The following is a 24819-nucleotide window of genomic DNA, read 5'->3' on the forward strand; positions in this document are numbered from 1 at the left end:
GAGATCTGATGCCCTCTTTGGGTGTGTCTGAAGACAGCTACAGTGTACCTATATATAATAAATAAATCTTAAAAAAAGAAAAGAGTGTGAAGTAGGACACGCACATGTTGCCAATGAATCCTCACAGGTGAACAGGAGTGGCCCTCAACTCCGGCTCCCAAGAATCCAGCCTGTCACACTGGATGATGATTTCCAGAACATACCAATGACCCTACTAGGTACTGTACTTTCCGGGGACTGTAATGGTCTCAACCAGTCAACTGATTTTAAAACACACAAGTCCAGACTGGCCTTGAACTTGTGGTAGTAAGTCTCCCAAGTGCTGGGATTATAAGGCATGAAGCAGGGGCCATGGGATTTGGCATGAATGTCCTATGAGAGAACACATTTTAATAAGGTCACAGCTCTGCCCCTTTGCTGATGGATGAGGTTAAAGTAAGGAAGCAGCCACCAGGGAACAGTGCTGTGTCGGAAACTCTGCTGGCAGCACAGCCACAGTGGCTGCTGCGGCCTGGTGGGCGTGAGTGAATAGAGATCTGGTTGGCAGAGCTCCCACTGCCACATCCATCCCATAGCTGCCCTGGCCACCATGTTCACGAGCCCATGGGGGTCACAACAGGGCAGCTGGAGAAAGAGGTGGGCTGCTATCCCCAGAACACGCCATCTCTCTGAGGCCACCTCCTGGTGAGCACTCACAGATGAAACACAATCTCCATTTTTATGCCTGTGCACCTGAGGGCGTGCGTGTGCACAGGCGCTCACTAACAACATGGTGACCAAATTAAAAAAAATCTGATTCTGATGATATTGTAAGTTTTAAAACTTTTATTTTCATTTTGTGTATGTGTCTGTCTGTCTGTCTGTCTGTCTCTCTCTCTGTGTTTGCGTGTGCGTGTGAGAGAGAGAGAGAGACAGACAGACAGACATGGCCAGATGAGGGTGTTTGATCAGACCTCTGGAGCTGCAGTTACTCAGGATAGATGCTGTGAATCTGAACTCTGGTCCTCTGCAGGATTCTGCAGGACCAGTATGTTCTCTCTCTCTCTCTCTCTCTCTCTCTCTCTCTCTCAATTATTTGTTTATTTTTTTTAAATATTTATTTATTATAGATAAGTACATTGTAGCTGTCCTCAGACACACCAGAAGAGGGCATCGGATCCCATTACAGATGGTTGTGAGTCATCATGTGGTTGCTAGGAATTGAACTCAGGACCTCAGGAAGAGCAGTCAGTGCTCTTAACCACTGAGCCATCTCTCCAGTCCACAGTATGTTCTCTTAGCTGTCAGGCCAGCTTCCCGGCCCGTTTTAAGACAGTTTATGTTATGTATTCAGAGATATTCCTAGCGATCCTTGGGTGCAAGTCAGAGATACCTGAGAGCATTCAATGGCAGGCTGGCCAATTCATCTGCATTTGCTATGGAATACCTCTTGGGGGAGGAGAGGGTTAATTTTAGCTTACCACTTGATCACAGGCCACCACTGAGAGGAGCCAAGGCAGGAGCCTGAAGGCAGGCCTGCTTACTATAACACACAGCATTAACCTCCAACCAAGAGCTCACCTCACTGCCAAGCAGGTACAGCAGGAACCGCAGAGGATGCTGTTTGCCAGCTGGCTCATAGATGGGCTTCAGTTCAGTTAGCTTTCTTGGTTAGTTCAAGACCTAGGTAATGGTGCCGCCCACAGTGGGCTGGGCCTTCGAAGGCCAGTTAACTGTCAAGACATTTCTTACAGACACAATCTGCCCTAACCCTAGCCCTGGGCTGTGTCAAACGGACAGGTAAAGCTAACTAGGACACTGACAGCCCCTTTTCCAACTGGATTTTCACTAAATCCAGACTCTCTGCTCATGTCTTTATCAACTTCAAGCCCCATCCACCCATGCTAACGTTAAGGCTCCTGGTAACAGGCAACTGGCTGCCCCACCTCTCCAGGGCCTTGTCTTCCAGTGGTCACAGGTTCCTCACTTCCTGTAGAAACTCTCCCATGCTTCTTCCTAGCGTCCCACTCCTCCCCCACGTTCCACCCACAGCCAGGCCTCCTGGCTTCAGGCTGACTACTCCCCACAGTTCAGTTTTGTAGGTTTATTTTTGCCTCCGGGTCCAGAGGGCCAGGTTACCCGTGACTGGCACTTCCTGGACCCAGTGTCCTGTAGCAGGTGCTTTGCTGGAGCAGCCAAAGGGAAGGGATGGTGGAGGTGAGCCAGCTGCTAGGAGCTTGGCACAGGCTTGTGTGCTCCTGGCCAGCCCCGCGCTGCCAGCGATCCTCAAGTCATTTTTAACAGCTGCTCCCACCCCCCAACCTGTCATCTGTCACTTGGTAGGAAGAAGTCCCTCTCTTGTCCACCCTGCCTTTTACTCCCAGGGTCGGGGAAGCGCCCAGTTTTTCGGTCCCTGGTCACCCTGCCCCATCACACTTCCCCTCCTTGGTTTCCTTCAAGTGAAAAGCAAAACTTTCTGCGCGCTGCGGTCTGGGAGCCGCGAGGGGCGGCGCGCGTGTGCGAGGGGGCCGAAGCTGGAGAGGAAGCGGCGGTCCTGGGCAGGAGGAAGGAGCCAGCCCTCGGCTCGGCCCCCTGCCCGTTTCCCGCCGCCTCCGCGGTCGCAGTCACCACCGTTGCCGCCGTCCGGAGCGCAGCCAGCCGCACGATGCAGGGCGCGGGTTCCCGGGGCGCTTGGATCCACAGTCCGAGCCACTGCCCAGGTAGGGCCCGGGGTCTGACGGAAGGCGAGCGCGGCCTGCCGAGATCCGGGCGCACCCCGGTGCGGGGGAGGGAAACCGAGGCAGGGAGCGGGGCGTGCCGGGTGCGGGCTGTCGCGTCTCCGGCTGCCACTGCAGCTCCCGTCCAAGCGCGTCCCCGCTGGGGGGAGCCTGGCGGCCTGGGGCGCAGTCGGTGGAGGGCGGCGTCCGCAGCGCCTGAGTGCAGCTCGGTCCTGGGACTCTCTCTCGGGTGGCCGGCGCGGACCCTGTGGGGACGCAGGGCGAGGTTGGGAGAGGTGTGGGAACTGCAGCCCGCACCTCCCGTGGGGCTGCTCGCCGCCCACTTCCGAGTGTGGACTGTGACGCGCAGGGCAGCGCAGGCTGAGGGGACCCACTCCATTTTCCCCCGTCAGCATGGGCCACCTACCAACCCTAGTGATGACATCGAGTTAAGTGGGCGGCCGCTTTTCAACAATGACCTCCGCAACTCACTGTCAGAAAACCAAGGAAATGAATGTGATGGCGCACGCCTCTGTTGCTAGTACGCAAGAGACTGAGCCAGGAGGATTGCGGACACTTTCTAATACAGCCTGAGACGCTATCTCAAAAACCCAAATCAAACCAGAATAACGGAAAAACAAAGCAAAGCAAAACAAAACAAAAACAAGAAAAAAACAAAAACCAAGCAGGGAGCCCAGCTCCAGACTGGGCTTTGCAGTTTGGGCGTGCCGTGCTGAAGGAGAGAGGGCAAGGGACTTAGGCTCTTATTTTAGCTCTTGGAGCCTCAGTTTGCCCATTTGTGAAAGGGGCACTAGCCACCCGCTTGCCTGTCTCCTTAACTAGGTTCTATGAAGAATTTTTTTTTGCAAATGGGAGTTAGAAAACACAGGGTTGATGGGTGAGTGTAGGGTGAGAGTCTCCTGCACATGCGTCCTAGACTCGGGCTTGCCTCAGTTTTTCAATTTGCAAAATGGAGCTGATTTTCCTCCCGACTTGGTCGGGTTTTTAAAGGGTTTAATGTGGTAGGAGGGCATTAAACCCCTGGTTTAATGTGTCTGAGATACACAGCAAGCTCTCAAAAATCTTTTAGTTGCCCAGGTTAGCCTTAAATCCCCTGCATACCCTAGGCTGGCCTCCAATTCGCTAGCCTTGGCCTCCCAAGCGCTGGGATTACAGGTGTGCTCCACTACGCATGGGTCCCTAAGTATTTATTTATTTTTTTTGACCGTACAAGACCTAATAATTACGGGTAATACAGGAATGCCAGTGTGAGTTAGTTAGCGTCTGAATTACAGGATATTTTAAAAGACATTTGGCATCTGATGTGGAGACTGTCAAGGTTTAGCCAGGACTCTGCTCACAGCAAAAAGAGCCCTGGATGAGAACCCTGCATTCTGAGCTGCCTCTCCCAGCCTCGGTTCTCTCTTCTGTTGACAGAAAGAGAAAGCACCGTTCACACTGAGTGTTGCCCTAGGATCAGGAGAAGCAGAACATCTGGAACTGGGGCTGGTGCCACCTTTGCAGAAAATGCATGGGCCAGGCACCTGCTCCTGCCCTAGGATGAGGTCCTCCTCAAACCTGTGAGGGCTGGTGCTACCATTCTCATCTTTTCTTCCATGAGGCAAGGGCTAGTCACCTGCCTGTGGCTTTGGTTGTTAAACAAGGACTGAGGCTCAGAAACCAGGTGCTGGTGTCTCCAATCACTGGCTGAAGGGAAGCCATGAGGTAGAGCCCAGGTTGAGAGTAGACCTTTTCTGGTCAAAGGCAATGCTTGGTCTGTTTCTGCCTTTTATACCTATTTTGTCATCTATCTATCTATCTATCTATCTATCTATCTATCTATCTATCTACATCTATCTACCTCTATCTATCATCTATCTATCTATTATCTATATGTCTATCATCTATCTATCTAACATCTATCTACCTCTATCTATCATCTATCTATCTATCTCTCTATCTATCATCTATTTATATCTATCATCTATCTACCTCTACTATCTATCTATTATCTATATGTCTATCATTAATCTATCATCTATCTATCTAACATCTATCTAACATCTATCTACCTCTATCTACCTACCTACCTATCTATTATCTATGTCTACTATCTATCTATCTATCTATCTATCTATCTATCTATCTATCTATCATCTATCTCTCTCTATCTATTATCTATGTGTCTATTATCTATCTATCTACATCTATCTATCATCTATCTCTCTATTATCTATATGTCTATCATCTATCTATCTATCTATCTATCTATCTATCTATCTATCTATCTACCTACCTACCTACCTATCTCCAGCCATCTGCTTACCTACCTACATGCAGTACTAGGGACCACACCTAGGACTTTGTGCAATGCTAGACAAGCAGGTGAGCACTTCAGCACACCGTCCTACCTCTAGCTGGCATTTTTCATAATTGCAGACCCTAACAAAATGAGAGTAAATCACAGGAAGAACTTCGCCTTCCCCCTAATGTAATATTTTTATTGATTATTTGGGAATTTTATACAAATGCAATGCATCCCACCCCACTCACTTCCTATTCCTGCCACCCTCCCACCTTTGTGCCTCTCCTCCCCTCAACAAACAAACATCACCATATTCAATTTGTGTCTCTCACACAGTCATTGTGTTGCTCCCAGTGGCCAGTCCCTTAGAGAGACCTGAGCCCCCTACTCCCTCTGCCTCCTGCAGAAAGAACTTTGCAAACACTTTAATTTCATCTTTTATTTTATAAGGTTCTATTTTGTGATATCTTCTTGCAGAAGAAGAATGAACTATAAAAACTTAACCAAGTCAAATGGTCTTAAACTTTGAAAGAATGCGTTGTGAGACCTTCGTCTGAATCTCAAAGTTCGGTCTACTGGATGTTCGATTTTAACAACTTGCCAGAGGCAGGCGGGCGGGGCGGGGCGGTAGCCTGTAAGGAGGAGATTTTTTGTCAGACGGTCACTTCGCTGAGAGTCCTAGGACAGGCAGAAGGGACCTCAGTGCTACCCAAGATGAAAGGAGGCGTTTCAGATTGGAGAACCCAGGCTGGGGCTCTGTTACAAAAGGAATTCCCAGTTCCTCTGAACTAGATGTAGTTCACCAAGAGGACATCAAAACCATGGGCTCACCAGAGCAGACAGGCTGAGGCCTCTATCCCTGGAGTGTGCTTCTGTGTTGTGTCCATAATTCACGTGTGTTTCAAAGACGGGAGGCACACTGTTGTTAACTGCTTTTGTTAAATGATGAAAGTGATACTTGCTTGCTCAATCACGAAGATATTTCTATAGGAAAAAGCCAACTTCCTGTGCTCATTAGAACATCTTCATTAAAAATAATTGTTGGTAATTAAAAATAATTGTTAATGCATGTATATGCATGTGTGTGTGCACATGTTCAAGGAGTAGGAGAAGGCGCCAGACCCAAGGGGCTGGAGTTGTAGGGTGTTGAAAGTCACCTAGTATGGGTGTTGGGAACTGAATTCAGGTCCCCTGGAAGAGCAGGACAGTTTCTTAACTACCGAGGCACCTTTGCAGCCCCCAAAAACAACCTTACCATTCTATTCAGAACAGCGATTCAGTTGGAGGTGTCAGGATTTGTGGTTTCAACTTGACATTAGACCTTTAGAACAAAGAGCTAATGGTAATATTGGTATTAGAGGGTCTGGGTAGGGCTGGAGAGATGGCTCAGTGGTTAAGAGCACTGACTGCTCTTCCAGAGGTCCTGAGTTCAGTTCCCAGCAACCACATGGTGGCTCACAACCATCAGTAAGGAGATCTGGTGCCCTCTTCGGGTGTGTCTGAAGACAGCCGCAGTGTACTGACATACATAAAATAAAATAAATCTTAAGAAAGAAAAAAGAGGTCTTAGGAGTAGCCACGTTAGTGTAGAGAGTGAGACTGGGTGACATTTTAGGTTAGGGCCACTTGGTGAGAGTTATATTCTCTCTTTCTAATAATGATGATAATAGATATTGTATGTTCTGTTCCCATCCCTCCTTGCCTGAGTCCATGCCACCTACACGCCTTGAACGGCCGCCCTGGGAGGGAAAGGTCCTCTCCTGGCATGGCTGGACCCCCTGTGGAGGTCACTTGTCCCTTAGCATCCTTTAGTAAGAATGGCTTCCAGCTCTGGGGAGTCCTATGCTGCTTGGGCTTGACTCTAGTGGCACTGTGGGGACAGCCTCTGTCCATCCTTTCTAAACCTGATGCTCTAGCCATTCAGAATGCACATCCACTTTCAGAGTCAGCGCCCACAGCTGCTGTCGAGGCAGATCTGCGGCCAGCGCTCAGCTTTCTCAGTGGAGTGGAGGAGGGCAGGGCAGGGAAGCCAGGTCGCCTAGGGATGAGATATTAGTATTTGGCTTTGGAAGGTGGTGAGGGGCTCACTAGAGTCTCTCTTCCCCTTGCTGCCGTCTCCTTTGGCGACTTGTCTTTTATCGTAGCTCAGGGAATGGATGTGGCTTCTTCCTCCAGGCTTTGGGCTCCCTGTTCCTTGACGGTAGTAACCAGAAATCTCCAGCTCACTGCTGAACAGAGCTTTCAACTGTGGAGCTGAGATATAGCTCACTTGGTAAAGCGCTTACTGTATTCGCTCAAAGTCCTTCATTTGGTTCCTCAGAAGGAACGTTAAAAGGAAAAAGCCGGGGGCTGGAGAAATGGCTCAGCGGTTAAGAGCACCCGACTGCTCTTCCAGAGGTCATGAGTTCAATTCCCAGCAACCACATGGTGGCTCACAACCATCTGTAAAGAGATCTGATGCCCTCTTCTGGTACATCTGAAGACAGCTACAGTGTACTTATATATAATAAATAAATAAATCTTTAAAAAAAAAAAAAAAAGGAAAAAGCCGGGCGTGGCAGCATGTCTTTGTAACTCCAGCACTGGTGTGGCAGCGACCTGAGGGTCCCTGGTGCTCACTGGCCAGGCCTCCTAGTTGAACCATTGAGCTCTCTGTTCAGTAAGTCCCTGACTCAGGAAACAAGGTGCAGCATGACTGTCACCTGGTGTCAACTCCTTGCCCTGCACATACATGCATGAACATTTGTGCACCTCCACACACATACATACACATATACAAACACACACATACACACACACCTCTCATGTCCTTATTTAACACTCGCCCTTGGGAGTCATTTAGCCAAGAGGAGTCCAGATTCAAATTCTCATCTGCATGTTCCTTGTAGCTTTGTCCTCTGCCTATTCATCTGAATCTGTGCCTGTCTGGAGGCTGTCTTGGGAATCTGTCTTCTCTGTCATCTATCTCTGTCTCTCTGTCTCTGTCTGCCTATCTCTGTCTCTCTGTCTCTGTCTGCCTATCTTTGTCTGTCTCTATCTTCTTTCTCTGTCTCTGTCTATCTCTGTTTCTGTCTCTGTCACTTGTCTCTGTCTCTCTCTGTTTCTATCTCTGTCTCTCTGTCTCTGTCGCTTGTCTCTGTCTCTCTGTTTCTATCTCTGCCTCTCTGTCTCTGTCTGTCTGTGTCTTTTTCCCTCCTCTGTCACTTTCTGTCTCTGTCTCTATCTCTTTCCCTCCCTCTCTCCCTCTCTTCCTCTCTCCTTCCCACCTCTCTCCCTGTGTGTCTGTCCCTGTGTGTGTCTGTTCCTAACAAAGGACTTTGTTGTGTCTACGTTGAACAGCACAGGAAGCATCACACGAGGACGGAATGCCATACTTTACAGAAATCTTTGTTTTCCAAGGATTAAGTCCTTGGCTCCACCTGATCCCAACCGTCTCACACAACAGTGCGAGCATCTCTGTTTGTCAATCAATATCCATAAATGGATGATCATTTTAGAAGACGACATCCACTTCTGTGTTTGCTGCTTTCAGCAGACGATGCTCAGGCGTTATCTGGGTCATGGGCACGGAGGAGCACAGGACTTAAGATTATATTAGCTTAGGTTGTAAAAGTTGATTACATGGGAAACCCCAGGCAAGGAAGGCTGATTGTTAAATTGTTCTCCTAAAAGCAGATTAAACAATCAGGCCGAGTACACAGTAGGGAGCAGTCTTATGTTTTCAGTGACCTCAAGGTGTCTAACTAACTTCAGCTCTGGGTCCATCAAAGATTTGCCTGCCTCTGCCTCCTGAGTGCTGGGATTGAAGGCACGCACCGCCACTATTCGGCGAGACGTAGGTTCTTAATTCCTACGTTTGTAAGCTGGGTATGGTTGGTTGCTCATGTCAGTCGTCCCAGCACTTGGAAGGCTGAGGCAGGAGGATTGTGAGTTCAAGGCCAACCTGGACTATAGAGTGGACCTTGTCTCAGAAATCAAAGCATGGCCAAAAAGGATGCCTCTGTTCATTGTTCATCCATCGACGTAATGTTCACCGAGTATCTACTTGATTTCCAATCTCAATAGATTTAGACTCACAGTCGGAAGTCATCAACTTGTTTTGCAGCTTCCTTTAGAGCAGTAGTTCTCAACCTGTGGGTTGTGACCCCTTTTGGGGCTGAATGACCCTTTCACAGGGGTCGCCTAAGACCATCAGAAAACACAGATGCTCCTATTGTGATTCATCACATGTAGCAAATTAACTTTATGGTTGGAGGTCACCACAACCAGAGGAACTGTGTTAAAGGACCCCAGTATTAGGACGGCTGAGAAAACGTGCTAGTGGTTGTTTTCTCGTGCAATGGGCTGGCTTGAAAGGCTGTGAGCATGTTAGCTGCCTTGGGTGGGGGTGATGGAAAGTCTAGCCTGGGGAGGAAGGCTGTGTGAGATGATTCACGGGACCTTCCCTGGCCCCCTGTGGTTGATGTCCTGGAGGAGCGGGGTTTGAGCTTCTGTGAGATTTGCTGTCTCCTTGCTCACACTTATGCTTCTTTTCGCTGGCCCGGTGGTTCCACTCTGGAAGTGGGTTCCACCCACTTCAGCTCTGAGATCACAGCATCTGGGACTGGTTTTAATTGTGAGCATGATCATGCTTACCCAGGTAGACAAATGTGTGAGCGTCAGAGTGCAGGCTTGTGGATGGGTGGCTTTGTGGAGAGTGTGACTGTTTTCGGAGACCAGAGGGTGAGATTTCCACAGTGCAATGAGCAAACCGGAGTGGAACTGGAGTTGAAATTTTATTCTGTGGCACTCGGACCTAACTGTTCCCTTTCATACTTATTACCCTCCTGACTTGCAAATGGATGGATAGGACAATAGGCAGAGTCAACCCAGGGACTTGTGTGCGTGCGTGCATGCATGTGTGCATGTGTATGTGAGCATGTGCTTGCATGTGCATTTGTGTGCATGTGTGTATGTGTGCATGTGTGTATGTGTGCATGTGTGTGCATGTGTGTATGTGTGCATGTGTGTGTGCATGTGTGTGCCTGTGTGTGTGAGCATGTGCATGCATGTGTGCATGCACATATGTTGCCTTTGTAATTAAAGCACCTCACTTATGTAGCAATGGGGAGGAATACCTTCCAGTGATGAGCTAAGGAAAAGTAAGATATAAATTTGGCTTCTCTTGTCTCTGGTTCCCCGGAAACTTAGGACCATGAAAGCTGCTTTGTGGGCATTAGACTTCTGAAGAATAATCTTGCACACTTGACTGTTATTAATATTTCTCTAGTTCTTGGTATCATAGCCAGGTGGGGTGCAAAGACAGAAGTATCTGCTGCCGTGCTTGGGACGGACGGACAGTGCATGTTCAGTTTAAACAGAATGTGAGTGTTTTAAGTGACCTCAAACCTATTAACTCCTTGGTTTTATCTGTCCCCTCCTAAAGACAATACTGTACCCATGGCTCCCCTGTATTCATTTCTGTATTCAAGGATACACACTTGGTTCCTGTTGTCATGCAGGTGTGTCTAACCTGTGACTGTTGGGCTGCATGCAGCCAAGGACAGCCATGAATGCACCCCAATAAAAACCATTAAACATATTTAAAACATTGTAAGGATTGTTTTTGGCGGGAGGAGAATTTCAGTCCCGTGTTTCTCAGGAGCGAGCATCGTAGATGACAAGATTATGTTGCAAGGTCAAAATTTGGAGGTGCCTGGTACTTTCTGTATTGTACATGATAGCATATTTAAACACGGATCACACCCTCCCTGAAGACTGTCCTAGGGAGAGATTTAAGCAAGACAGGTGTTCTTTGAAGAGTCTTAGATAAGCCTACACAAGCTGGTCCCCTAACACCGGAAGCTGCCCTCTGACCTCCCACTGTATGATTTACTGTGGCAAGTGGGTGGGAGATTGTCACAGGCTTTTCCCTTGGGACCATCTTGGAAGGAGAGAAGATATGTGTGTGTGTGTGTGTGTGTGTGTGTGTGTGTGTGTTTTGTGTGTACATGTATATTTGGATGTATATGCTTATCCATGTGTATTATATGTATGTGTATGTATGTGTGTATGCACTTGTATATTTGGATGTATATGCTTGTGCATGTGTATTATATGTGTATGTATGTATGTATATATGCACATGTATATTTGGATGTATATGCTTGTGTGTTGTTGTAAAAATATAAAAAATAATAAAAGTCAGGTTGTCTTTTACCTGGCGAGGTCCGGCCCCGCAGTGCCCCAAGATATCTGCTGGATATCTTGCCAGAAACACACATCCCAACTCTGTGGTCCCAAACCAGCCGCCCCACACTCCATTACACTTAAATCTACACATAAAAGAACACACAACACAATAACCTTTGGCCCAATTGGTAAGATATAATTGCCCACATAAACATACAAAGCCCAGTACCATCCATCCCTTAAGAACATTAGTACAACCTGTAAATACACGGAGTGAGCGGAATCTTAATGTCACCTGCCATGGTTTCTCTCCTTTCTCCCTCCTGTCTCTTCCTTTCCATTCCAGTCTCCTCCTCTTCCTTCAAACTTCTCTCCCACCCACCCTTCCTTCTCCTCCAATGACAGGCCTCCTTCTATCCTGTACCTGTCCCTCACCTGTACTTTACAAATTCAATGGAGAGAAGGTTCCGGTGAAGTCACTTGAGTCCTGAGCACATGACTAGGCAGCAGTTCTTGGGGCAGTGGAATTAGCATCAAAATACAGGTAACTCGGGGCTGGGGATTTAGCTCAGTGGTAGAGCGCTTACCTAGGAAGCGCAAGGCCCTGGGTTCGGTCCCCAGCTCCGAAAAAAAGAACCAAAAAAAAAAAAATACAGATAACTCCAGGGCAAACCACAACACTTGTGCATGTGTATTATATGTGTATGTATGTATGTATGTATGTATGTATGTATGTATGTATATATGTATATATGCACATGTATATTTGGATGTATATGCTTGTGCATATATATTATATGTATATTTCTGTATATATGTGTATATGCACATGTATTTTCAGATGTATATACATGCATGTGTGTGGAGACTAAAGAAGGGTGTTGAATTCCCCCTATCCTCTGAAGTGAAGACTTCTGGTGTCTTTGGAAAGTCAGTTGTGCCAAATGATGCTTTGCTGGGGCACAGGTGAAAGGCTGTTTTGCTAAAGCAGACCTGTGAAAGAATGCTTTGCTGAAGCAGACACATAAAAGGACACGTGATGTTTAGAAAGACTATGAATATGACCCGGCACACAGGGGAGCTTGAGCGCTGGTTTGCTTTGCTTCGCCTTCCTCGTCTTCACTGACGACATGAATGCACTGGCTCGCCTTACACCGTGCTGCTTAGCTTCGCTTGTGGCGACTTCACAGGGAGAAACTGGCCAAAGACCTTCTCTCGAGGTTTCTGTGGCTTCTTGCCACTCCCTCAGACCCAGGTAGGTTGCCTTGTGTCTTCTGATTAAACCGTTCTTGCTGATTTGTGTGTCTGCCAAGTGGACGGGGCTGAAGCTGCTGGTTCGTGTTTGATGTTTGCTAGTGGACTGGACTGAGAACAATAAAGATTGGAATCGCCCTAAAGAACTATTAAGTGGGTCCACTTCCCCATATCGTAATAACCCCTCTTTCCCATTCCCTCTGGTGGGTGGTGGTCTAGAGGGGAGGTTGAGCTCTTATTTAAGTAGGCTGAGGACAATTTATTCCTATGATCCTCTTCTGCTTGTTCTTTTGGACACTGTGGTATGTTTGTCTGTTTGTTTGTTTGTTTGTTTGTTTGTTTGTTTCTAGATGGGCAGCCATCAAGCCCCAGTTATCCCCCTGCCCCTGTGCCCCTCTGTGCTGGGGTTTCAGAAGTGTGTGGGACCATGCTGCTGTTGCATGCATTCTGGGGATTTGAATTCAGGTCTATTTTGTATATGGCAAGCACTTTTAACTGCCGAACCATTTCACCCTCCCCCACCCCCACTGTGTCACTTTATTTTTGACATTGTGACAAGATGTCGTCATCTACAAAGGCTGGAGAGCCACACAACTGTGTTTTGGGTTTTGTTTTATTTGTTTTTTTTGAACTCAGAATCTCTTTCGTTGGCCTGCATTCATAGCCATGCCAGGTGCGCACTTGATTTAAACACTCAATGGGAAATGGACGAGCTCTGCACTTTTAAGCTAATATTTGTATTTTCTGTATGCTATGATTTGGGATAACTTGAGTATATTATTTCATGTATGTATTGCATGTGAATGCTTAAGACTGCTAAGATCACAGATAACAAAGGATCTGAGAAACACAATGGTGTTAGCTCTCCTCTGGCTCGCCTTGCTGTGGGTTGATGTTGATGTTTCGAACTTACAGACTTTGTTTCCTTTCCTAATGAGCAAAGGGTCTTTCCTCTGACAGTCCTTCAGTTCATGGCATACTTTTTATGTACATTGTATGTTTAAAGTCAGTCAAAGTGGCAACAGTTTCATAAGGAGCTGTGTGAGTGTTTCAGAAGAGAAAAAACACATCGTCATGATTTCTGTGGTGGAGCACCTGGACCGTGGAGCACAGTGCGGGGAGCAGAGCACCCTCTCCAGCACCCTTGTCCCATCTCCCACCAGAGTGATTATCTACCAGGAAGCATCAAAGTTCCTGGATCACAGGGCAAGTCTTTCTTATCAGAGAGCACAGAGGGCATGCTGGGAACAAATGTTCCTCAACCATCATCCAAGCCCTCGGGTGGCTAGTTTTGCAGCCTAAGGCCCTGCTGGGCTGGAGAGTAAGCTGGACCTGACACTGTGCCTCGCACTGAGCCTCTGAAAGTATATAAACTGAGGACAGGACTGTTCCACAGTATGTTTAAGTTCTCAAGAAGGTTTTTATTATAGATGTGAGAGAGAACAGCGGGAGGAAAGAGTCCAGAGCACAGAGTGAAAGAAATAGATTGAACGTGGCCAGCGGAGAGATGGGGAAGAAGGGCACACACGTGCGCACGTGCACACAACATACACATATGTGTACACACACATAATACACCACACACACATACACACACCACACATACACAGATACACACACAGATATAGATATAGATATAGATATAGATATATAGATATAAAGACAAAGAGATTATGGGCAAAAGAGAGAGAGCATAGCCCTACCAGCAGGGTTATGAGAAGAGTGAGCAGCTGAGAGAAGGGAAACTGTGAGATAGAGAAGTTGAGGGTGTGTGTGTGGGGGGGAGCGGGGTGGGGGCGGGGGAGGGGCTAAGGAGAGATGGGAATTTGCGATCCTGAGGGAGCCTGGGGTCAGCATGGGCTTTGGCATGCTAATAGCCACCACAGATAGCCCCTTGTTCCTTCTGCCAGTGAACAGGGAAATGACCTCTTTGGTAGAGGGGCCGCAGGAGCTACTGGAGAATGCTGGCTTTTGTTTTGACCACCAGAACGTGGGGGAAATAGTGTTTCCTTTGGACGCGACAGAGCGGCCAGCAGCAACAGTTCTGTGAAGAAATCTTTGACTAGTGGTATTAGCTCAGCGTTGCAAGTCACTGGTACGGGTTGGTGATGGGGGTCACACAAACTAAGGGCTTCGAGTACAGCCTCCACTGGCCTTGTGGAGATCCCAGAACCCTCAGTGCTTTGGGCTTCTCCTTGTTTAATTTTGGTTTGGACTTTGTGTAGCTTTCGTCTCTGTGCAGCGGCATCTGTATGAGGCCCTCTACTAGGATACTGTGTTTGGTTTCTCCATGTGACTGACTGACAAGCCGGCTTCTCCTGGCAGAACATTCTTGCAGGTACAACATCATACCTACAGAGGGCGCCCTGACTCTAAAGAAGACTTTTTTGGGCCTTTAAGCTTCAGGATGGAAGTGAGTGCATTTTGAAGGTACTGAATAAAACCGTTGAGGCACACCGCCTTCGCCCTCCCGCAGAACTCCACAGGCTCTGGGTAAATCTTTGGAGCGGTTGCTCGTGAACTGTTACCACTTCTGTGACACCGGCCACAGGACAGCCTACTTGGCCCACGCTCAGGGTGTTCCTTCCGCCAGGGTGTTCCTTCCGCATTGTCAAAGACCTCTCAGTGCAGAAAAGGCCAGCTTGCTTCCTGGAACCCCACAGGAGCCATAGTCAAAGGGCTTCTTGTTTCAGACGTAGAAAACCCACAGGAAATGCTGGCTTCCGAGCAGCTACCCTTTTTCACTGCCTCTTCAGACCTAGCTGCGTTCTGCCCCGCGACCCCCCCTTTGAATGCGGCAGCGACTAGCATACAAACAAACTGAACAGTAGCGGTTCAGGCGGGAAGGGGAGGGACTTTCTGTCCAAGTTCTCCCAGCAACGAAAGGGAAGAGCCCCAGCTGGCTTTCTTGTGCTTCCAGGGATGACCTTATCATTTATACAAAGCTGGCCTCATAGTAGGCACCTTACCAAGACTATTCTGGGGAGACGGCTAGATTCCAAGTCTCCACCAGCCCCTGTCACTCAGTAGTTGTGTGGGCGGGGATGAGCCATTTGATTCTAATCTCTGTCTGTGCACTGAGCAGGGCATGCTTGTCCTGAAACTGTCACGGGGATGACAGTAGACAATATCAGATAGCGTCCTACAGTAAAGGTGGGTCGCAATCTGGACTAGGCCAGTGAAGTCCCACGTGATGGGGCAAGTGGCCCCAGCAACTGATATTATAATTTCTCAGCCCCAGAGATGACGCCCTCTTCTGAGGGGTAGCTTTTGGGGTTTGCCACCTATGTGGCAGCAGGGATGTAATAATGTGGGAAGGTACCATTGTTAGCTCAACTGGCGTAGCCTCCTGGAGGGCGTGTCCGGTGAGCTCACCGTGCTCCAGGGTGGGTCATTGCATTCACACCTCTGCCATCTGATGGCTGACCTGGGTTGGCATGCCTGGAGTGATGCTACAGGAGCCAAACAGAAAAAAATAATCTGTGATGGTTAATTAATATCGATGGTCAACTTGGTGGTATCTAGAATCACTGAAGAGAAGAGTCAAGCCTATAGACATCTTTTAGGTTTGGAAGTTGTGGAATCGCCTTAACCTGTGAACTGTGCCATTCCACGGGCTGGGGCTGCAGGCTGTACAGGTAGAAGGGAGGGTGCTGAGTGCCAGAGTTCACCTCTCTCAGCTTCTTGACTGTGGATGCCATGGGACCAGCTGCCCAAGCTCCTGTCACTGCTCCTTTCCTGTTTGATGTGCTGTGTCTGTCCTGGTCGACTTATCTGTCACCTGTGAAGGGAGTCTCGATAGAGGGATTGCCTAACCTCGGATTGTGCCTGTGAAGGATTGACGAGATCGGTAATTGATGTAGGCAGTCCTGGCCTACTGCGGGTGGCACCATTCCCTAGGCAGATGGTCTGGATTGTGTAAGTTAGTTAAGCATGAGCCTGTGAGCCAGCCAGCAAGCAGTCACCTTCTGCCATGATTTCTGCATCAAGTTTCTGTCTGAATGTCTGCCCTGACTTCCCTCAGCGATATTCTGAAAAATAAACTCTCTTTCCCTTTAGTCAGTTTTTTTTTTTAGATTTATTTATTATGCATTCAACATTCTGCCTTCATGTACACCTGCAGGCCAGAAGAGGGCACTAGATCTTATTACAGATGGTTGTGAGCCACCATGTGTGGCTGCTGGAAATTGAACTCAGGACCTCTGGAAGAGCAGCCAATGCTCTCAACCTCTGAGCCTTACCCCTTCCCCTCCCATCTCCTAAAGATAGTTTTAGGAGTCAGAACAATGGTTCCCCATAGATGCTTATGTTCAAAGCCCTGGCGGCTGTGCATAGGCTCCCTCTGCATGGCTTGGAGATGAGTAAGGGGTAGATGCTAAGTCTAAAACTATCAATTTTTGGAAATGTCTCAGGTCACCAGGGTTTACTGAAGTAATTGTGGGTGTTTCTAGTGGAAAAAAGAAGGCGAGAGTAAAGGTCAGGGCTTTGAAGACGATGAGCTGGGTTTGGGGATGAAGGGAGCTCACCAAAGAGATTCCAGAGGTGAGTAGAGATCTCTGAAGTCTTCCAGGAGGAGACTTGCTCCCTCAGACCCTGGACCAGAATGCACTTGCCTTCTCCTAGGTTGTGTCTCGTCAGGGTTTTGGTCACAGCACTGGGAAAAGCTGCTTTAATAACTTCACCTCAGGTCACACAGAACCCCCCTCCCCCCCCAGGCTTTCTTCTCTGTCAGCTGCAGGCTAATCAAGCCAAGCCCTCCTGCAGAAGCCCTTTCTTCTGTGAGGGAAATGGCCAGGCCCCTGTGAGAGTCTGTCTGGGGAAGCTGTAGCTCCAGTAGGTTTCCCAGGTGCCCGGGTGGCAGGAGAATATCATTCTCACTCCTCTGGGGAAGTTTACAGACTTCAGATTGACAGCCCCCCGGGGACATCAGGCGCCTTCTGCTAGTGGCGTATCCCCCTTAAGCTCCAAGCATGAGACCTTCAGTTTCTAGAAAGGAGACAGTCTGTACAGGTGAGTAGCTGCAGACCCCACCTCCCTTGTCTGAGTACCGGCTCTCTTTGGAGCAAAGCAAGATAGGCCTTATGTTTTGGTACTTGGCTCAGTCCTGGGTCATCACTGCCCCAAACCCCTGAGCTTTTTATACCTCTCTCAAGGCCCAGGACAATGAGCCCCTCTCGGGTCTCATAGAGTATCTGCCATTTGTGTCACGTGGCTTCTGCTGGGAGGAAGGAAACAAAAACCTGTGCTCCATTAATCTCTCCAGGGGAATGTTTAAGGCCGGGGCTAATAAGGAGAGACGGGTGGAATGCTCAGAGAACGAAGGCAAATTCTAGAGCTAATCTGATTAAAGGCTATGGAATCTTTCCCCTAGAACATAAATAAAACGTGACAGTCAGTGTCAGCCGAGAGGCCTTCAGCTGGCTTTTAGGCTTGTTACTTGGTTTTCGTATGTTTTTTAGCAATTCCCAGCATGCTGCAGAGGAAACCAAGAGAAGCAGAGAGAGCCAGGAAGGGGGTGCCCATCCTCTGACAGTTAAGGCATCAGAGGCTGAGGCAGACATCTCGCTCAAGTAGAAGGGAGAGGGCTGCCCTCGCTCCGCTGTCTTAGTTCCTTGATGGGAGTCCAGGACGGGAGGCTGTGGCCACAGAGAAGTCTCAAGAAGACATTTCTCTTTCACCCTAAGAATAGCTTCCTCGAGGTGGATTGGTATACAGCACTGTATGTGGCTGGGAAGATGTCCTTCCTCATCGGGGGTGATGGAGGAGGCTCAGGTTGGAATGTCCACCACATGTCATTGGGTTTTGCCTGTGCACCAGGTACCTGCTCATGACTGAAATAGTCCCATGGTCTAAAGAAAAGGTTGTATATGAAAGGCTGTGGTCCTCCAGGAAAGCAAGCTACACAAAGGAAAATGTTCCTCGTCTTTCCTTAGGGCTCCCACTCTCTCAATGATTTAGAAGACTGTTATCTGCTCTACATGTGCCTTTCAGAGTAGATGCCTGTCCTGCCCTGTCTTTGACCATGACCTTGGGTCCCTGTCTTGTGTTAGGATCTTCAGACACCCCAAGAGCCATGAAGAGAGCCCATGGTTGTATTATCCAAAGGTAAAGAAAACTTAGTGGCCACACAGACACTGTCAACCAGCACACACAACTAAGGGCCAAACTTGGTTCTTCCCACGATATCTTCATAATAAAGATCCCCTCGGAGCCCGAAAGGTGTGGGGTGTCCCACGTCATCAGCAAGCAGACGACCACTTTTGTGGCAAATATCAACTTGAGGGCTCCGAACCAATGTAGTTTTATTTCTTGAAACAGATTTTCAGTCTGCAGCCCAGGAGACTTGGAACTTCTTATGATGTAGCCCAGGCTGGCCTCAAGCTTGTGGTGATCCTCCTGCCTCAGCCTCCCAAGTGCTGAGATTATAAGCACAAGACATTCAGCTTCAAATTTATCTCTGACCCTGCCTACCTGGACCTGGCATCAGATTCACAGGCCGAGGGTTCTGTCCCCAGCCCTGTGTCCTCTGATGCCAGCTGCTGCCTTAACTACTGTATCTCTGTGTTGACTAAACATCTAAGTCGGGACTACTCAACCCTCTCACTGGGGCAAACTCATCTGCATCAGTGGCTCACAGAATTCTGGGAGACATCACTCCTTGAAAGGACAGAGAAAGGGATAGCCAGGGTGAGAGGTGTGGGGAGTGTGGACCTTTCTTGCTCTCTCTGAGGGCCATCCTCTAGACACCTCAAGTGTCCAGTTTTCCTTTAGGGCCTTTTCAGAGACTTCACAAAATGGCTGAAGCACACACCGTGTATAGAAGTGATGGAGTGGGGGCTGGGGAGGCAGCTCACTGGGTAAAGCATTTGCTGCGTTAAGGTGTGAACCACAGTTCAGTTCCCCAGAATCCACCGAGACTCTGGGGTGTGTGGCGTAATCCTGTAAACCCTGCATTAGCGAGGCAGAGATGGGAGGTCCAGGGCAAGCTGGCTGCCTACACTAGCTGAACTGGCAAGGCTTCAGCGAGAGATTCTGCCCTGATATCTAAGGTGGCAAGCCATGGAGAGCACTCATCTTCGGCCTCAAGCCTCCAGATGCATGCGCACAAGCACATGCTCACACACATCACACAATGTGCTCACAGACATCACACACACATGACACACGCACATGCACATATGCACACATGTGCTTACATTTGTGACACACAGACTCATAAACACTATTACATTTGCATACACACATCACACACATGTGCTCATAGATATCACACACACCACACATGCATGTGCACTCACACACGTGCTTACATATATCACACACAGACTCATAAATACCACACACATGTGCTCACATACATGTGCTCATGCACACTACACACAATGTGCTCACAGACATGACATATACACACAACACATGCACGTTCACACACACATGCTTACATATGTCACACACAGACTCATAAACACCACACATGTGTGCACACATCACACATCACACGTGTATTCACAGACATCACACACATGCTCACACAGGTCTCACACACACAGACTCACACATAGACTCATATGTGCTCACATATGCCACATGTGACCAAACATGTGTTCATGTATGTCACATACATGTGACACACACAGACTCATACAAACTCAAACATACCCACACTCACATGCACACCCACATCACACATACACATTCACACACATCATACACGCACGTGCTCACACAGATTCACACACACACACCACACGTGTATGCACACACACGTGTTATCATGTGCAACAAGTCAGACCAGTGCTCACAGACTGGCTAGGACACTGAGCGAGGATATGCACCAGGCTCTTCCCAGCTTCTCTGTGTGGTTTTATTCCTTTCTTGCTTTTTTTTTTTAACCCCACCCCACCCCCAGGTTGGGGCAGGACCTTTCTGAAATGAGGGCCTTGTGATCTACAACCAGGCAGGAGAGGTCAGAGAATTTCTTTATGGCCGACTCTATGACACAGGCAGGGGAAGGTTATAGTGTATTTTTAGTTCACATGCCTCACCTTGAGGAGAAGAACTTCCAGCTTTGATGACCTGCCTTAGAGAGATGAAGGGGCAGGTGAGGTGGGGGAGAGAGGTGTTGGCTAGAGTCTTCTTTCTGAGGCCACGGAAGCCCCACGTGCCCTACTGTGGGATAAGAGGGAGAGCGCCCTTTACCCTTTCACTCTGAAGCTTTTGCCAGCCCTCGTCAGGAGGGCAGGATGAGAGGAAGAGTTTCTGACTTTCTTCTTCTCTTTTTGTTAAAGTCACTTATGAAATGGCGAGGGCTACAGGAGTTGGGAGCCAGGAATGTGAGCCAAAGCCATGTGTGTCAAGATGTCTGTGTTGGAAACTGTTTTGAATTTTGCACTGTAGACCTGGAACTTTCTGGAGTCACATGTGTCTTCATTGGTTCCTGCTGGAATCAGCTTTCACCCGGGCACCTGGGTGTGGCATTTGGGTTACTTAGTTTTCTTTGTTGTGCCAAAGTATCCAACAAAAGCAATTTAAGGAAGGAAGGCACAGTCACTGTGCTCAGCACCCCCCCCACCGTGTGTGTGTGTGTGTGTGTGTGTGTGTGTGTGTCTGTATATCTCTGAGATTGTGTGCATATCTATGTGTCTGTATGTGTCTGTGTGTATCTGTGTGTCTCTGAGATTGTGTCTTTGTGTCTGTGTGTGTGTTTGTGTGTGTGTGTGTCTGTGTGTCTCAGATTGTGTGTGTCTGTGTGTCTCTGAGATTGTTCTGTGTGTGTGTTTGTGTGTATGTGTGTGTGGGTGTGTGTGTCTGTGCGTCTCTGAGATTGTGTCTGTGTGTCTGTGTGTGTGTTTGTGTGTGTGTATGTGTGTGTGTCTGTGTGTCTCTGAGATTGTGTCTGTGTGTCTGTGTGTGTGTTTGTGTGTGTGTATGTGTGTGTGTGTCTGTGTGTCTCTGAGATTGTGTGTGTGTCTGTGTGTCTCTGAGATTGTTCTGTGTGTGTGTTTGTGTGTCTGTGTGTGTGTCTGTGTGTGTGTGTCTGTGTGTCTCTGAGATTGTGTCTGTGTGTCTGTGCATGTATCTTTGTGTATTGTGTCTGTGTGTGTTGTGTCTGTGTGTCTGTGTGTGATTGTGTCTGTGTTTTTGCATATGTCTGCATTTATGTGTCTCTTTGTGTGTGTCTGTGTGGTTTTGTGTGTCTGTGTGTATGTATGTGTGTGTGTCTGTGTGTGTATATGTGTGTTTGTATGTGTGTAACTGTGTGTGATTGTGTCTGTATTTTTTTTTTCTTTTTTTCGGAGCTGGGGACTGAACCCAGGGCCTTGCACTTCCTAGGTAAGCGCTCTACCACTGAGCTAAATCCCCAGCCCCGTGTCTGTATTTTTGTGTGTGTCTGTGCATTTGTGTGTCTCTGTGTGTCTGTGTGGTTTTGTGTGTCTGTGTGTATATATGTGTGTGTGTCTGTGTGTGTATGTATGTGTGTGTCTTTGTGTATTTCTGGGTGTGTCTGTGTGTATATATGTGTGTCTGTCTGTTGTGGAGCTGAACTTGCGCTGCACACAGTTTATTTATTGGCCTAGCCATCTCCCAGTTTCTGTTTGTTTCTTTTGAGACAGGACTTTATTGGGTAGCCCAGGCCTGCCTTAGACTCATTGAGAACCTCCTGCCTCAGTTTCCCCCGTGCCAAGATTGCAGTTATGCATGCCCACATTCCCAGCTGTCCCAATTTCTTTTGTTGAAATGAGCATACCTGCCAGTTCTCCATCTCGGTCTCATTTTCTCAGCGCCTGCCAAGTGTGTGCCATGGTCGTGGCTGTGACAGTTCTGCTCATGGTGGATCGTGATTTGTTTGTTCCCAGAGAACTGGAGAGTCACTTTGGTCCCAGGTCAACTGGCATAAGAGTTTGGGTAGAGAGCGGACCACGGAAGAGTAAGTCACATTTCCTTATGCCTGGTTTCAACTCTGCCTTCAGGCAGAGGCTGCTCTGTTTGGCCTGGAACCCAGGAGGTTGAGGTGGGAGACGGCCAGCTTCATTTACTACAATTCATTGGCCATTCAAACTTTTGCTAGGCTCACAGGCTTAGACTGGCTGGCCGCTGGTTCGTTTTAGCCGAGCAGTTTGAGGCTTAGTTTGTGGAAAGGCTGGTGTTGATGGCTCTAAGCTCCCTCTGTGAGAACTCACGTCACCTCCTGTCCCAGTTCCCAGCTCAGTGTCTACCCACACACGACCTCGTTCGGGGCCATGGACTCATTTGAAGTGATGGTTTTCCTCCCTATCTTTTTACTTCTTAGGCTTCGGTGTCTCCTCAACTGAGCCCCCATGCTCCCTTTCAACCCGAGGATCACTTTCTTTAACAGAGATGCAGGCTGAGAATTCAAGCTGCCTGATTCTGCCCTGCCTTCTCTATGGCCTAATCTCATTGCCCTAGATAAAGGGCTCTCTGTCTGTCTGTCTGTCTTTGTTTGCCCTGGTCTGTCCTCTGCCCTGGGTTTCAAGCACAGCTTTTGTTGGTCTAAGACATTTACTGGGGAGGATCATCTCATTCTGGCCCTTCACTGTCTCGATGTTTCTCTTGCTCCGTGATCTCCGTGGTGGCCGCCACTTTCTCATCACCATGGCCAGTTCCCAAGAGGCATCTTAAGGGAGGGAGGCTCTATTTTGGCCCATGGTCATAGAGTACAATCTAATCTGTCAGGAAGGGGAGGCCAGGAAGTGGAGCAGCTCTTTGCTGTGATTGTAGGAGTGGGAAGCCATATGCTCACATCTAAGCAGATCAGAAGACAGGGGGATGCCTGCTCTGCTCAGCTCAATTGAGTTTCTTAGCCCTTTTATTCAGCCCAGGCCCCTGGCCCGTGGCTGCTGCACCCATTCAGACTGAGCCGTCTTCCCTCAGTCAATCCTCCCAGGGAACATGTTCATGGATATCCAAGGCGTGCTTCACGAGCACCATAGGTATTTCTTAGTCCAGTTGATGTGAGGATTAGCTGTCACCCCGAGTGAGGGTCCTGTGCCCACACACGTGAACCTGAGTCTGTTCCAGTCAGGACACGTGTCATAACCTGCAATTTCAGCCTCCAGCCATGTTGGCCGTGTTATCCTAGCAGGCGAGAAGCACAATGGCTGTCAGATCACATCTGATGCCCTCGTCTTAGGAGGACAGTTTGCCATGGAGGGGGCAGGCAGTCCATTAGGAGCCTCTGCTTGGGACTGAATGGGCTTGAGCAAGTTTTCAAATCCCGCACAGAGGATTCTGTGCATTCCTACTCCACTGCTGGCCTTCTCTTCCTCTCTGTTTTTGCCGCTGCACCTCAGCCTTCCCTCATCCTTAAATGAGACAGGACAAGAAGCAACGCACTGTGGACTCTCGGGTACTCTGGAAACAAAAGGTTTGACTGGCGTTCTTGCCTAAGATGGACAGCTATTTCTCTTTCTCTCTCTCCTTTCTACCACGTTCCCCCTCCTTCTTCTCTTCTCTCCTCCTCAGCCCGTGGCACAGCTGCGATTACAGATGTGGGCTACAGCTGGCGTCAGGGGTTTCTAGTTCCTGGCAGTCTGCTTAGTCGGAGAGTCTGGAACAGTCTACGCACTCGGCTACAGTTTCAGTTGGCAACCCAGCCCTTGAGGACCATCTGAGAACCTGCAGATATTAGACTAGGCCACGCAGACTCCCCAGCTGTCCAGTGCCAGCTACGGGAGACAGTGATGACTCCAGGCTCCTTCTATCCCAGAACATGGACTGTCCCATGGGGGACAGAGTTGATTAGGTGACTTCCCTTCCAGCGTCCAGCCAGCTGTGACTCTGGGACAGTGTCTGAGCCCCGGCAGGCTGCTGCCATCTTGATTTAAAGCCAGGGCAGTTATGGCACTCGCTGCATTAGGTTTGGAGGGTCAAGCAACGTGTGTTAGGAAAGTAGACCTTGGGCTGGAGAGATGGCTCAATGGTTAAAGCACCGACTGCTCTTCCAGAGGTCCTGAGTTCAATTCCCAGCAACCACATGGTGACTCACAACCGTCTGTAATGAGATCCGATGCCCTCTTCTGGTGTGTCTGAAGACAGTGACAGTGTGCTCATATATAATAAATAATTAAAATAAAAAAAGAACATAGACCCTGTTTGGTGCTTAATGGGTGAGTGATTTAGACATAGATCTCTACAGAGGTTTGTATCCACCGAGTTTTGGAGGTTTTTGACCCTTTGCATTCTGAGTCCCCCTTCCCCTAATCATAACTAATCATGAAGCCTTATACGTGGGGACTGTAACAGAGGGAGCTGAGTATGTGGGTAAAGACTGGCTTGTTTCTCTGACAATACTTTCTCCAGAAGCCTTTGGGCTCTCCCTCTTAGGCAGGCACACCAGCGAAACTTCTCATGTCCACAGCGTTTGACAGTTTA

At 48.5% G+C, this 24819-nt stretch overlaps 1 protein-coding gene across 3 annotated transcripts in view; it reads left to right on the forward strand.

The window, feature by feature from the left end:
* Nucleotides 1-2489: 2489 nt before the first annotated feature.
* The window catches only part of Disc1 (DISC1 scaffold protein), a 210506-nt gene continuing 188176 nt past the window's right edge, over nucleotides 2490-24819 (forward strand). The window contains 1 exon segment of one of the 3 annotated variants that reach the window (NM_175596.3): nucleotides 2490-2699. In NM_175596.3, the coding sequence (NP_783186.2) occupies nucleotides 2645-2699 (55 nt within the window). In that variant the 5' untranslated portion in view covers nucleotides 2490-2644. 3 annotated transcript variants of the gene reach the window in all.

The sequence above is a fragment of the Rattus norvegicus genome, chromosome 19, assembly GCF_021556685.1.
Source record: "Rattus norvegicus strain SHRSP/BbbUtx chromosome 19, alternate assembly SHRSP_T2T, whole genome shotgun sequence".
Classification (NCBI taxonomy): Eukaryota; Metazoa; Chordata; class Mammalia; order Rodentia; family Muridae; genus Rattus; species Rattus norvegicus.